Source organism: Marmota flaviventris, chromosome 3 (genome assembly GCF_047511675.1).
Source record: "Marmota flaviventris isolate mMarFla1 chromosome 3, mMarFla1.hap1, whole genome shotgun sequence".
NCBI classification, from domain to species: domain Eukaryota; kingdom Metazoa; phylum Chordata; class Mammalia; order Rodentia; family Sciuridae; genus Marmota; species Marmota flaviventris.
In genome coordinates this window covers 38666977-38682861 of record NC_092500.1, presented here as the reverse complement: position 1 = coordinate 38682861, position 15885 = coordinate 38666977, and the positions used below count along the sequence as shown (strand labels likewise).

The 15885-nt window shown below is 34.8% G+C and overlaps 1 protein-coding gene across 2 annotated transcripts in view; it reads left to right on the top strand.

Moving 5' to 3' along the window:
- Positions 1 to 15885, top strand: part of Otogl (otogelin like) — a 122607-nt gene that overhangs the window by 85093 nt on the left and 21629 nt on the right. For both annotated transcript variants that reach the window (XM_027929595.2, XM_027929578.2), the window contains 10 exons: positions 3615 to 3694; positions 4005 to 4073; positions 5528 to 5533; positions 8354 to 8421; positions 10004 to 10181; positions 10439 to 10581; positions 11019 to 11042; positions 11133 to 11225; positions 12305 to 12494; positions 15217 to 15431. In XM_027929595.2, the coding sequence (XP_027785396.2) occupies positions 3615 to 3694; positions 4005 to 4073; positions 5528 to 5533; positions 8354 to 8421; positions 10004 to 10181; positions 10439 to 10581; positions 11019 to 11042; positions 11133 to 11225; positions 12305 to 12494; positions 15217 to 15431 (1066 nt within the window). The remainder of the gene's footprint in view (positions 1 to 3614; positions 3695 to 4004; positions 4074 to 5527; positions 5534 to 8353; positions 8422 to 10003; positions 10182 to 10438; positions 10582 to 11018; positions 11043 to 11132; positions 11226 to 12304; positions 12495 to 15216; positions 15432 to 15885) is intronic.

The window sequence follows — 15885 nt, the reverse complement described above, 5'->3', positions numbered from 1 at the left end:
TGTTGTATTGTGAATGGGCTGATGGGGGCGGGAGGACAGGACAGGGAAGAACTGGTCAGTTACACAGACAACAGAAGAAGGGCATTTGACTAGGTTGGTAGCCTTGGGCAACAGTGAAGTGATGAGATTCTGGATGTAATTTAAATTTAGGGCCACAGGGGGTGCTGGTGGGTTTCATGTGAGTGAGGAGAGGAAGAAGAATTAAGGACTCAAAGTTGGCCTCAGCATTTTTTGGGTAAAACCATATGTAGCTGCCACTTTTGTAGTCAAAATTGGTCAACTATTGGCAATTTCATATAATTTGATTTCATAGAACACTGTGTTGCCAGTTGCTGAGACAAGAACAATGTCAGGAGGAACAGCTTAGAGGAAAATTGTAGAATCTTCTTTTGAGGATATTGTATTTGAGACTGAAAATTGTTCATTGAATTTAGTGACCTGGATACTAGGAAGAAGCAAAGTATAATCAGAGAATGTAACCAGCATTTTTTAAACAAAGAGTTTGCTGTAAAGGGGAACAGGGAAATGGATCAGTAGGAGGAGGGAATATTTTTGAAAGCATCATTTTACATGAAATATCTATGAACTTTTACTCTTGGTGAACACCAGCCTTCCAGAACATCCTTAGAGAGAGGAATGCACTCAGAAACAAAGGCAGATAATGACAGTACGATGGGATGAGGTCTAGAGAAGTAAATGTAACAAATAGCATATTATGTGCTTCAGCAGGATATAAACTGTCCTGTAAAATGCACAATCTCATTCCATTTGCAGAGGAGAAAACTAACTGAGGCACAGAGAAGCTACACAATTTGCTCTAGGTCACACAGTTTGTAAGCAGGGAAATCATGCTTTGAACCACTATGCCCTGTTGTGCGTCAAGTTCTATAGAAGAGGGAAGGAAATTATATTTCCTTTAAAATAAGAACAACCTCCCCCCCCCCCCCGCTTTTTCCTATGAGAAGTCTAATCCTTTGCTTGGACCACTCACATTCACAAGTCTTTTTCCTGCTTCTTCTGGGAAGTATCAGGAGGCAGGGATACCATAGTGGCCCCACAGTGAGGCTCATCACTGGGAGGGCACACTGGGAGGAAGACAGCAGAGGACACACCTGGCCTGACATTCTAGTGGAAATTGAGCTATATTTTGAAGTGTTATTTGGCTAGTTTATTTCTTTTTGTGACATGATCGATCTCCAAGGTGATTGAACACAGTTCCGTAATGCTCCCAGCTTACTGGCCTGCTGCTATTTGTCTTTGGGTATAGTTAGAAGACTCAGGAAACTTCACCCCTGCCAGGCTGCTTCTCCTTTCCATCTTCATCCCTACCTCTGTGTCCTTGCCCTGTGCTATCGGGCCTAACAACTGCCCCCTGCCCCTTGTCCTTGAACATTCAAGTGTGGAGCCATGCCTCTTCTGTGCTCCTGTACTCCTCCTCCGTGTCCCCAACAGTCTTGTTCTAGGTGATTTCAGTTTCTGGCACAAAACAAGTATTAAAAATAAAAATATCTAGTGGAAAATGAGAACTCTTCATAAGAAAATATGTCAAATGGCACACCCATACCATTACGTATGGTACTCCCATATGTAAGATTTATTCTAAGAGTGATTCTGTATCTGAAGCATTATATTTATCAGTGAGAAATGGAGTAGATTATCATCTGTATGACAAAATAAAGAGAAACCTAGTATGTGTGACTATAAAGACGTTTTAAAGGGGTTAAGTTAATAGTTGTTAGAAAATAATTTAAGAGTATGCTGTGGTTTTTATGGGTATAAAATCATTGCAAAATAGTTGAGCTGCATAAAAAAATTAAAGGTGACTTCACTTAGTGGTAACCTACTGGCTGAAGTCTTTCCAAAAATCAGAATGTTATTTTTTTTCCTTCTGCTTGATAAAATTTAGAGAATAGCATTATATACCTGTTAAAACTTATTCAAATTTATTTATGGAATGTACAATTGGTCACCTATAAGCTAACTATTTATTTCAAAAATTATTATAACAGGCATGGTGGTGCACACCTGTAATCCCATCATCTTGGAGGCTGAGGTTGGAGGATTGCAAGTTCAAAGCCAGCCTCAGCAATTTAGCAAGATGCTAAACAACTTAGTGAGACCCTGTTTCAAAAATAAAATATAAAAGAGCTAGGTATGTGGCTCAGTTGTTAAGCATCCCTGGGTTCAACCCCTGATACCAAAAGAAAAAATGTTATAATCCATGGCTGTTGGTGCTCCTGTCATCCTGTCAACTCTGGGAGTTGAGGCAGGAGGATCTCAATTTCCAGGCCAGCCTCTACAATTCAGCAAAACCTTGTCTCAAAATAATTAAAAGGGTTGAGGTTTTAGCTCAGTGGTAAAGCACCCCTGGGTTTAATCCTAAGGACCACACCCACACTAAAATTAATAGGAATGAGGTATTCAAGAGATTGCTAACTTTGTCTCATGAAGGCTCATTCTACAACAAGATAGAAAAGAGTTTTCCTTGGTGTTTAGTGTTGCCTGAATTTGCTTGCACGAACAGTGCCCTCTAGTGGTCATATTGATCCGCAGTGGAGCAGCCTTGACCATTTTTGTCCAAATTCTTTATTAATAGATCAACCCAAGGAAATGTTTATAAAATACTAAAATTATTATTATAACTTGATAGTGTGTTTGAGATGTATATTAAAAAGCCTTTTTATAATAATATTGGCATTAATTTTCTGTAGAATGTATGAACCTAAGAATCAGATTTGATTATTGAAAGGTCACATTTATTTCCTTAGAATCAGAATAAATTGGACTCTGAACTTTAATTAGAGAAGAGAGAAATGTAATCTCAGTTCTTATGTTAGCTTTATTTCCTTAGTAGAATACTGTTCTAGGTGTTGTTTCCTGAATTCATGGACTGTTGAAATTTGAGACTCTTACTTGGCATCAGACAAGGACTCTTCTTGTTACAGACAAGGACTGGAGATATTTACCATGGCAAAATGTCCTGGGGCTTCAAACTGGGGCTCCTGTGGGTCATACGCAACCACTTCCTCCCGTGGGATTGCCACAGTGGGGCACAGACACCAATGCTTTTGAGAATACAGCCTATGACCCTCTCCAGCCCAGTTCTTACAGGCAATCCACCATAGGTCTGGATTCTCTTTTCAATGAATGTAGGTTTAATAATAGACAGGGAAAACCACTGAAGATGCTATTTTTGACCTACAGACATCTTGAAGGCAAGGATAGTCTAAGATCATGTCAGTCCATTTAGATGTAGGGGAATTTAGGAATAGAAAGTAATAACACAACTAATATAGATTAGCATATCAATATTTTTTTCCTGTATTTCCAATGATTTATAGAATGTGGCCTTAATGTGCCTCAAATATAAGTGTATATTTTGAATGTTCTGGATTCAAATTGTGCCTTAATCATAATGATTCTTTATCATCTACTTGCTTGTGATTTTGTAAACTGAAGTATGATGGAGTGGTGGGCAAATGGAGTTCTCCTCAGAGCTTGACAATGGGGGACAGAAGAATTTTAGGATGGCTGTATCTTATTTTCATATATTCAATGCAGTTTTTATTTTTTGCATTTTACATTTTTCTCATTTGATTTTTTTCCATGTAAAGGGTTGAAGGATGCTTGCCTTACTGCCCTAAAAATATGATCCTTGATGAGGTCACGCTCAAATGTGTTTATCCAGGAGACTGTAAGTGTGAACCTTGCTTAATTTACTCTGACAAGTGAAAAGCATGAATATTTTTTTCCTCTATGAAGCAGATGGTTGTAATCAGAAGTTTTAGACAATAAACTCTCATAAGACTTTAACTATACTTTCCATGGGTTTTGTGATGGTGTTATTCCTAATTACTTTCTAAATCATGTACATCTTACCTCTCACATCCCTCTTGTTTTTTCCTGCAAAACATTTTCTTTGAAGGAAAGAACCCTGTGTGAATTATGTGGGTCTTACTGTACACAAATATAAATTAAAGAAGAGCATTTTTGTTTCTTTGTAGGCATTCCTGTGATTCCCACAGAGCCAGCCTTAGTGCCACCAGGTGAGCTCTCTCTATCCATGTTTTCAGGTATCATTACAAGGTTAGACAGTAAAATGAGCATTCCATAAATATAAGTCTTGGCACACTTACCAGAGCTGCAGGCATTAGGATAATCCCATTGACTAGAAAACCCAGAAGGTACTTTTGCTTCATTAAGGAATTGTTCATGGGCTCAGCATGTCACATTTTCTACAACTGGGGTCTGCATACTCTTTTAGTTAGAATACTACTAAGATTCTACTAGAATTTTCCTCATGTTGCCCAGAATTTAGGTTTTACTAAATCCTACTTAAGGTTGCATAGTGATTGAATTGGCTCCAAGGAGATGCAGATGTAATCCAGCTTTCCTTTGGAGCCTCTACTGCTTTTTTTGTCTTCTGTCCCAGGCTCTAGTACCCTTCCCTCCCTCTTTCACTATGAAACTTGCTTCAGGAAAGAATTTAATAAAATCTAGTGACACTGAGGCTTGCCAAACTAATCATATTATTTTTCCTGGAATTATTATCTAGAAAAGTTCAAATTCAGATATTTATATTGGACACATTTTAATTGAGCATCAACTGTGCCAGCATCTGTCCTGGCACTGAGGGCATGGCAGATAAATCACAACCCTACCCCGAATAGCTACTAGTCCACAGTGTATTAAAGTATAGTCAACCTTCTGTATCTGTGGGTTCCACATTTGTAGATTCAACTAAGTGCAGATCAAAAATATTTGGTAACAAAGATTGCATCCGTGCTGATATGCTGAATGCATACAGATTATTTTCTTTGTCATCATTCCCTAAGCAATACAATACAACTTGTGTGTGTGTGTGTGTGTGTGCAGCATTTATGTTGTATTAAGTATTAGAATTCATCTAGAGATGATGTGTATGGGGAGGATGTGTATAGGGTATATGAAAATACTATGTTTTTTTATATGAAGAACTTAATTGCTGTAGATTTTGGTATGTGTGGGAAGTCTGTAATCAATCCCCATGGACACTTTGGCATGATTGTAGTACAATCAGGTACATAGGAACAGCACATGGGAGAGGCATTGTATTTATTTTGGAGCTGTAGTCTCAGAAGTGTAACAGAAGGTAGGGACTGTGTAGGAAGAAATATGTTCTAACAAGATGGTAACAGTAACTGTAAAAGCTGGATGATAGAGAATATTTCACATGAAGAGACATCCAGCTGGTCAGTATGTCTTGAATCTGCAGCATGTGAGGAAAAGTTCCAAGAAATAGAATAAAAGAGATTATTAGGGGGCTAGGTAAAAGGTTCATGGCAAAAAACTTGGAATTTTTTCCCCTGAAGGCAATGGTGAATTACTGAAGGACTTTAGGAGTCTTTTGACATTTTCCAAATTGTGGACTCACTATAAGCATTACTAGTATAGTTATTCTTATTAGCTAACATTCATTGAAATCTTACGTGCCAGGCATTGAATTAAATACTTGGCATACATTTAAACCTTATAAGAGCCACAAGAGAATGGGGTTATCACCCTTGTAGAGGTTAACAATTACTCTATTTTTGAAAAAGCATGTTTAGGTCGGGGCCAGAGATAATTTTCCAACATCGTTCAATCTATGGAGGGAATAAGTTTATTAAATAAGACTGAATATTCTAACATCCAGGGCATAGATTATTGATTCTTCTAAGTGCTGCTGTCTACTTTGACCTGATAACCTGATACCCCCCCCCAATCAATATTTAACATGTATTGCAAATGTGTAAAACTATTTAATTGTAACTATACTTCATGACCCTCAGGGATAAGAAAAGTAAAGCTGTTTCTATTTGTAGATGACATAGATAGATAGGTAGGTGGATGGATAGATAGAGATATTATCCTAAGGAATCTGCCAAAACCTATTAAAAATAATAAATGAGTTTACCAAAGTTGCAGAATACAAGACCAGCATAAAAAATCAACTGTATTTCTATACACTAGCAATGAACAATATGAAAAGAAAATAATTCTATTTACAGGAGCATTGAAAAAGAATAGCATACTTAGGAATATATTTAGCAAAAGAGTTGAAATACAGACTTAAATCTGCAATGAAAATTACAAAACATTACTGAAGGAATTGAGCAATTAAAGTAAATGGATTTGAAGATTTAATATTGAGATACTAATACTCTCAAATTTGTTTTATAGGAACATATAATCCCTGTCATAACCATAGCTAGTACTTTGCAGAACTTGACAAACTGACCCTAAAGCCATATAAAATTACAAGGAGCATAGTATAGCCAAAACAATCTTGAAAAAGAAGCAAAAGTAGGAAAACTCACACTTTTCAATTTCAAAAGTTACTGAAAGCTGTAATTGTCAAGACATCTTGACTATTATTGTATATCCAGACAATTCTCATAATCCTTTGATTATTTTAGATAACAATGCATTCCTTCACATTTAGAATGCTGAACCTCTTAGTCACTAGAATTTTCCATGAATTTGTGCTTTTATTGTATTAGAACTTTGTATTATCTTTCTTTGCCTGAAAGTTTGTGGTAATGGAAATAAACATATTTAAGTCTATTAAATATCATGCTCTGTACACAATACAACATCTAATACATGTATCATGAACTTTGCTCCTAAGACCAAGGAATTTTTATTGTACTTTATCTATTCTTCAATTTGGGAACTAGAAAATAATAACAAAAATGGGAGTTATCTGTGGAAATTATTTAACCAAAAGTGTAAAAGTTATCTATTATGTCATTGTGGTAGGCTGAGTAATGGCCCTTCAAAAATGTCCAGGTTTTAGTCCCTAGAATTTGTGAATATGTGACCACACATGGCAAAGGGCTTTGTTGATGTAAAGATGTTTTATGACTGGATCTGAAAATGGGGGAAATTAACCTAAATTATCCACATAGGACACACGTTGGAATCAGAGAAGATGGCAACAGAATCAGAGAAGAGAGTATTGGAGATATTAAGTTAGTGTTATAAAAGGTGAAGAAAGGGAGCACAAGCCAAGGAATTCAGGCAGCCCATGGAAATTGAAGGCAAGGAAACACATACTTTAAAGCTTCCAGAAAGAATACAGCCTTGCTGATTCCTCAGTTTTAGCACTCCTGATCTCCAGATCTGCTAAATAATAAGCTGGCTTTTAAATAATGTTTTAAGCAGCACCAACAATTTGCTACAGCAGCAATAGGAAACAAATTCCATGTTTTAAAATACTATCAATGATGGACATTGCAACCACAGTGTGGGAAAATTTCTTCTATTATTCTTGTCTCTTCTGTAGTCCTTCAGACTGAATGTTTTAGAGATTTCTCAAGTTCTGCTAAAAGCATTGTAGTGCCTTACAAATGTATCTGCCAATTGTGTCTTCCCTTTTCTTGGCCACTCCTTCACCACACCCACCGATGTTGTCCAAAGCATCACTATTCTGTTTGCAAGGAACACACCAAGGTTTCACCAGTGGAAAGGGACCAGCTTCTCTAGTTATTTTGATAATGCAATAAGATTTGTAACTCCTGAGCCTGGAGACACCACTGGTATTTTTACCTGTTCGAACAATTGTGTTAACACCCTAAAACAGTGAAGGTGTTTATAGACTGGGCATTAAAATGTCATCTTTGATATAAGGAGAGCAACAAAGAACAGAGCAGGGAGGAAGAGCATGAGAAGAAGATCACCATTAAACAGGGACGAGAGCGGGGAGGGAAAGGGAGAGAGAAGGGAAATTGCATGGTAAAGGAAGGAGACCCACATTGTTATACAAAATTACATATAAGAGGAAGTGAGGGGAAAGGGGAAAAAAAACAAGAGAAAGAAATGAATTACAGTAGATGGGGTAGAGAGAGAAGATGGGAGGGAAGGGGAGGGGATGGGAGGGGGGATAGTAGAGGATAGGAAAGGCAGCAGAATACAACATACACTAGTATGGCAGTATGTAAAAAAGTGGATGTGTAACCGATGTGAATCTGCAATATGTATACGGGGTAAAAATGGGAGTTCATAATCCGCTTGAATCAAATGTATGAAATATGGTATGTCAAGAGCTTTGTAATGTTTTGAACAACTAATAATAAAAAAAATACAAAAAAAAAAAAAAAAGCCAGGGCTCTGGAATCAGAATTCCTGGTTAGAACTCTGTTCCTGTCACTTTTCAAACTGACTTCCCAACAGCTTAGTTTCCTTATCTGTAAAATGACGATAGCATTTTTATCTCCTTCACAAATGAAATAATCTATATAAAATTCCTTAGCACATTTTCTGTCACATGTATTCCACGCATGATGAATACCATTCCACTAATGAATTTCATCTTCATTTTTAGTAGGACCAGAAATGATTACCCCCTCAGACATTACTGTATTTGACACACTAATGCCTACAACAGGTTTGGAATGTGAGGTATGACTTTTTATTTCCTAATAGCATTGGCTCTTGTTTCACTCTTCAAATAGCATTAAACTTCTTTGGGTTTATCATTGCTAAAAGATAATGATAATAATATGAATTACATTTTAACAACTATGTTTTCTTAACTGACAGATAATTCTTATTGATTATGTTATAGTCACAGTAGTAAAAGCAAAATTTAAGTAAGAACCTAAATGTGATTTCCTAATAAAGAGTCATCTAGTGTGGCCTTCTCCATCCAACAGGCATTCATAAAATATTTATTGAGCAGCTACTATATGCCAGACATTATGCAAGATGATAACAATATATTGGCAACCAATAAAGATAAAAAGTCATTGGCCCCTAGAGCTAATAGTTTTCTCAGCTGATACTTGAGCAAATATCTTCTTCAAATATGACACTCATTTTGATAAACTAGCTATTTATTTAGTCAGTATTTATTTAGCACCATTTCTGGCCAAGAACTGGTTAGCTACTATTGGTAAAGTATAAAAGCAGGCCAAACTTCCTGCCTTTATGGAGTTTGCATTATATTGGAGTTTCTGAGATTGCCAATGAGCACAATATGTCACATTAAAATGTTAGAAAAAGCACTGTTCAGGAGAGTAATGAAACTATTTTCAATAAATTTGTTAGAAAATCTCTACTGATTAGATAACTTTAGAGCAAAAGATCTAAAGAAGTTGAGAGACTGAACAATGCAGAGGACCAGGAACACAATGTTCCAAACAGGGGGCTGGCAAGTGAGAATACCCCGAGACAAGAATGTATCTAACATTTAAAGAATAAGAAAATAAAGCTGGGCTTGCTGGGGCATGCCTATAATCCCAGCGGCTTGGGAGGCTGAGACAGGAGGATCATAAGTTCAAAGCCAGCCTCAGCAAAAGCAAGGCACTATGCAGCTCAGTGAGATCCTGTCTCTAAATAAAATACAAAATAGGGCTGGGGATGTGGCTCAGTGTTTAAGTGCCCTTGAGTTCAATCCCTGATACCCACCCCCCCAAAAAGATAATAATTATTATCATACTTTCAAATAGAATATGATTTATGAACTTTGAAAGCTTTAACTCATATTTATCTGTAAGTTTTAAACTATATATTAAAATTAACTTGTAATTATACTAACCACGTGCTATTAATGTCACATATGAATTTTTAATGAGATATTTGGGTAGGATTAAGTTGTGATTTTTTTAAACCAACATGAACAGAAGTTATATTCATATACTAGCTCTACATAACATAATAGGAAAGACTGCCTGCCATCATACAAATTTGCTTACCAAGTGCTAACCTCAGAATGTATGAAAGGACTTTATTTTGTCTGAGTGTATGGGTAATCCTGACACTAAATCAATATTAAAATAAAACTTAAATTAAGTATATATTGAATATTATAGAGAGGACACATCAACAAAAACTTATAGTGAAATTTTTAATTTTTTCTTTCAGAGTTTTTGTATTTAGGAAGTATACACTATAGGCAATGGGATTGTGAAACTAATACATCAACTGAGAATATTAGTTGAAAATACGGAAAAACTTACTACTTTTTCTCTTCTATTAACAGCCCCAGCAATTTGATCCTGTATATAACTGTAGCCAATATATATGCCTTAATATGGAATGGACATTATACAACTGGTCTCTTAATTGCCCAAAGGAAGTAGAAATGCCGGACTGTGGTTTCCGGGGAAGACCTGTTCAAGTGAACACTGATATCTGCTGTCCTGAGTGGGAATGTCCTTGTAAGTTTGCATTTCTTATGTGCTGGCTAAAGTTTTAAAAAGGGGAGATTGCTGTTTTTTGGAACTGATCATGTCATTATACCATTATTGTTTTTGAGCTTTCTTCATTTGATTGAAAAATTTTTGTTTACAGTATGTGACATTTTGTGTTGCTTCTTATCAAATGTAAGGCTAAGTTAAGAGATTTTTTTTAAAGCAGCTATTACTAAAAACAAATAGTTCATAGACTAATTCCACTTTACATCACTTTATCTTAGGTCGATGTTCCATGTTGTCGGAACTGAGCATTATTACATTTGATGGAAACAATGCTGCACTATATAGTATGGCTTCTTATATCTTAGTAAGAATTCCTGGGGAGATCATAGTTGTTCATATTGAAAAGTGTTCCTTGAATCAGGTAGGTCCTAATCCATTTTTGTGGTCATTTCCTTATAAATATATAGTTGAGATATATTGTAACATTTGAGATTTTAAGAATAAAAAGGTGCTTGAAACCTTATATTGATCTTCTGATATTTAAATAAAAGTGTTTTATGTAAACATATCTAAAGGCATATCATATTACTCTAAATGATGTTTTTAAAAGTCAAGTAATGAATTTCTTTTAAAAGTGTTTTTTGGCCAGAATGGATAGTGGGAAATGACTGCTAATAGGTATAGGCTTCTTTTGGGGATGATTAATGTATCTTCAAATGGTTTGTGGTTGCACCATTTTATGAGTATATTATAAACCACTGAATTATATACTTTAGATGGATTAGTTGTATGTTATCTGAATACTATGAAATAAAGCAGTTACAAATTTTAAAAATTATGTTCTGTACTTCTTTTCAGAATGGAAACTCATTTAAAAAGCTAGTGAGTATTTGCAAATTATTTAACAAATTCATTCTGTTTATGATTTAAATTATGTTCAACTTCATCTAATTTTTATTTTTTCAAAATAAGGCTTCCTCTGGAAGAATCTCTGGACTTTGTTTTAAGAAATTAAATGTGACAACATCAGTAAATACAATTCTTGTCAATAGGGTAGCAAGAAAGGTAAGAATACAATTGAAAATTTTCTTTACATGACATGGAAATAAGAAATTATATGAAAACATTTGGAAAAAGAGGAAAATTAAACGTATCAGTGCAGTTTCATTGCTCTTATGGATAATCATTCTTTTCATGGGAAGCCTAAAAATGTGTTTCTTAATATTATATTTCTACCTCCATTTATGTGCCAACTGTTGCATGTATCTCTTTCCTGTGAGGTTAACTTAAGGGCCTTGTTAAACATTCTAATGCCCCTCAGATAATACTAATGACCAAGCTTCTTCATAACAGAGTTAATATTTGTGTTTCAAATCAGACAAGGTGTAAATGATGGGAAGAGGAGGGATCATAATGTTGAAAAGAGCAGTGGCCCTGGGGAGCAGAATGAAAACCACTTAGAGAATAAGAGGTGGGAGGTCTGGTTGTGAAGTGTTCACATCACTAAATTTTTGATGAATAATTGATTGCTAAAATGAGAAAAAAGAAATATTTACCTTTATTGTAGTAAATGAAACAAGAACAATGTGTTATGAATAAGCTTGAAAGGAGCCACTTGCTTCTGAATGAAAGACCCTTATCATAAGAACTGTATGTTTAGTATGTAAGAGTGAGTTATGAGCTGTGTTCTTAACTCAGATCTAAATTGTCCTCTGTAAAGTGTAAGAAAAAGATGTATAAAGATTTTACTTAAATTGGCTGAGATATTATAGGCTTTCTGAAAATAATTCCATTAGTTAGCACAGGTGCATAGGTCCATATAAAAATATTTTTTCTCTTTAATTTGATCTGAAATCAATGATATTTCATCTAGTTACCAATTTCCTGAAAGGTATTGTCACTACTGTGTCTTTCTTTTCCTAAGTTACTTGTGTATACAAAGCCAATTGTCATTCAACAAAGGGAAGAAAAAATAGCCTTCCTTATCTCTCTCTTTTTTAAAACTTATTCAGATATCTCTTTTAAACATTTAAAAATTAGTCCATATTAAGTCAGAATAAATGGAACAATCTGTATTGTCCTGAATTTGATTAGTGTGTATTTAAATAAATACCTTCCTAACAGATGTATTTATATTATTCTAGGTAGAAGTGGATTCTATTGTTGTGCCTTTGCCCTTTTCAAATCAAGAACTGTTCATAGAGGATTCTGGTAGTATGTACATGATTACTACCCCAGCTGGATTAATCATAAAGTGGGCTCATCTTACAGGAATCATAGACATTCACTTCAGCTTCCGGTTTAACTTGTCATCCTATACAGAAGGACTTTGTGGTGAGCACTGATCTTAAGATCTTTTATGTCTTCTAATATTTCTTTTCCTGCCCACAGTACATTGTTTTGAACCCTGTTGGCCCACTTTTCAGACTTGAGTTGTGATACTCACTTTCATTTCCCCATGTGAATACTGAAGAAAGCAATGGTTTTCAATAAAGGGCTAAGAAGCAAGAAATAACAGTTCAGCTTAGGTATTTCATGGAATGAATAGTTTACTACTATTATTACTATAATACTTTATGTTTCTACTAACTCTTCTTTATTGAGAATTAATAAAGTATCAGGCATATTTTAACTCACTTTATTCTAACAACCCCTAATAAGATAGTACTAGTGTTGTCCTAATTGGTAATTGATAAAAATAGGGCATAGAAAGGTCACAGGCTTAAAATTTTTGTTTCTTGCTTTTTGTAAAGGTTAATCTCAGGGAAAATGTTTGTCATATTGAAAGAATACGATGTTCTGAATACATGTCTCAGCTTGATTATGAGGTATACAACTTATATTACCTTTACACTTAAGCTTAATATTATAACATGTTACATAGATATTAAAAAGCTATAAGTTAAAGGAAACAAACCAAATATATCTGTGGGCATATAACAAATTTTAAAAGTACTGGCTCTTGTGTCTCCTGGAAAGGTGAACAGAAATTATATTCAACTTTCTGTACCTATTAAGATATCAGTTTCCTCATCTTTCTAGTTGGTGCAGTAATATCATTTCAAGATCATATACAGAAATCAAAATATCAACTTGTATACATAAATTGGCACAATTATTACATGTAAATTTTAAGTTTTAATATTTCTTATTGATAGGATTATATGTGAAAAATTAATGTAGAATGCTTAAAGTGTTACTTACATTACAGACAATAAATGGTAATTTGTAAAATATACATCAATTTTAACTTCATTAAACATTCAGTAAAAGTTTCTCCATTACCTTCTGAGTGTTTGATATTATTTTTGATGCTAAAAACTCAAAAATGAATATGACTAAGCAAGTTCTTGCCCTAAGAAAATTAAATGAAATAACTGTTTCTTTTTTAAAACACAAATATCTAGTAGAAAGTTTTGTTAAACTGATTTGCATATTTCCTTAAAAAAGAAAATGTTTCTTGTCATGGACTTCAGCAGTGACTTAAATTTATCATGTGGAAATAGTTAAGTATATGTAGTTCAATAGTTATATTAACAACTCAGGCTTTGGGAATGGATTTTTTGCTATGATTTAGCACTTCTGAATGATATGATTTTTGTTTGATTTTTATAGTTTTTTCCTCCTCTGCTCTGAGATCTTGCTTTTAAGGAGACAGATACTCTGCTAGCTGAATTGTTAACTAAGCAATGTAGAAAAGCAGTCTCCTAGGATCACCTTTTTGCTACCAAGGATCATGGCCTAAACTCCATGACTTTCAGAGTATGAGAAAGGTAGATAGTTAAAGGATCATCTGAGTGGTGTCAGAACCACCAGGTTGGGTGCCAACTGAAAAAGTTGAGGTAAACAAGAGTGTTATCCAGACTGAACATGGACACCATAATGGAAAAAGCTTTATTGACATCTAAGTCTATATAACACTGAAGTCAGCTGGGGTGATGGATGGAGTTGCAGTGAAACACATTTGTATTAGAAATTACCTCTCTCTTCAAAAGTCTCACCTTAAATTCTTAGCAGTTACTTTGCATGAAGTTGAGTTTTTTTCCCTTTTAATTGCCCTCAGAACCCTAAATATTTATAGGGGTGAGATAGCTGCAGCAGCAGCAGCCTTTTTCATCCTGATGCACCTGCTTGGTGATTAAGATTTGATGTTTGAATAAAATGTTTACTTCATATATTATAACTTACAGTCTTGGAAATTAAGAAAAGTATGTGTTAATGTAGGATGGGACTTTAGGAAAGGTATGATAAGGGATCTGGTTCCTATCTCTGTACTTTCCTTGGCTCTGTACTCCACTGGATAAAGAATTAGCTTATTCTCAATCTGGCCTTCTTCAAGCAGATCAAAGCATCATAGTCATCAATATGTCATGTCACTCCAATGAAGGGAGATGGTCTGTGTCCTGGGATTCCCAGTTCAAGCCTTGAGTTTGACAATGGTTTTCCTGATGATGAATAAATCTGTGTGGTTACGTGACTGCTATAAGTTGGCTGTTTTACCTGTACAATTGCTAATATAAGGGAGTAAGGATTGACTTTATGTCAGTCAGGGTCCTCACCTGGAGTGGTGTCATACACTGGACAATGGGAGCGGGGCAGTGGATAATTCCTGAAAGGGAAAGCTTAATATTTCCAGGCAGAGTTATCCTGGGTGAATGTGAGCCTGGAATTCAGTCACTAAGTGTACACTATTTTAGGTGATATCTTGCCAGGTGTAAAAATTTGCTCTGAACTAATGAGATGGTGGTAATAATGGAAATGTGTAGGAGGAGGATCCATCTTCTCTTTCTTATCTTTCTATGATCTCTTCATATATCTTTACTTATAGCCCCATGACTTTTTTCTTATTGGGTTAAGGCAGTTCTATGCTATTTTATAAAGGAGTTAGATATATAATTTTAAAAACCCTGTCAGTGCTAAAGCCAAAGACACATAAATTTGGAACTTTGATAAAAGAATTCATTTAAAATAAATTATTAAGCTGATTTAATTGTGCTAATTATATTTGGTTTAAGTGAAAAAATTTTTTCCCTCTAAATGTCACATTTCTTTCAAGGAATTTGCAATGAAGATCCAGATGATGATCTGAAGATGCAAAATGGCACAATTATTGTGAATATGGAAGACATAGAGTTATTTATTGAGAGCTGGGAAATTGAGAAATCTTTTGCAGTAACAACAAGAAGACCTGTTAGGAATTGTACTGAGCATGATTGCAGTCACTGCATTGAGTTATTAAATAGAAGAGTTTTCATTCCATGCCATGATAAAGTAAGCCAAAGCACCTATAAATAAGAACTGTCATGTTAGACATATTGAAAGTAAAAGCCAATAAATTCCTGGTTTTGCTATGATATTTTCCTACTGAGAATAGTTTATCTCCAAACCTTCTGCCAGTATGTTTTAGAATTCAGAATCACTTACTTTTTATAGATTTACAGATACAGGAAGGATAATTATCTTTTTTTCCCATCCCATGTTTTGTTAGAACTATATTTATAGCTTAAAAAAATGAAGTTCTTTCCTATGAATAAATGCCTCTAGGAGAAAAATATCAATGGCATTTGATTACCCAGTATAGGAACTAAGACATTGAAACTTTAATCATTTCCTTACGATTCTGGCCTCTTGTAAGAACTTACAAGAACTTAATTGATCTTTATTACTTGCTAGACTTCTGACTTGAATAATTAATACGTATTTTAAATAATCTATGTCATTAAAA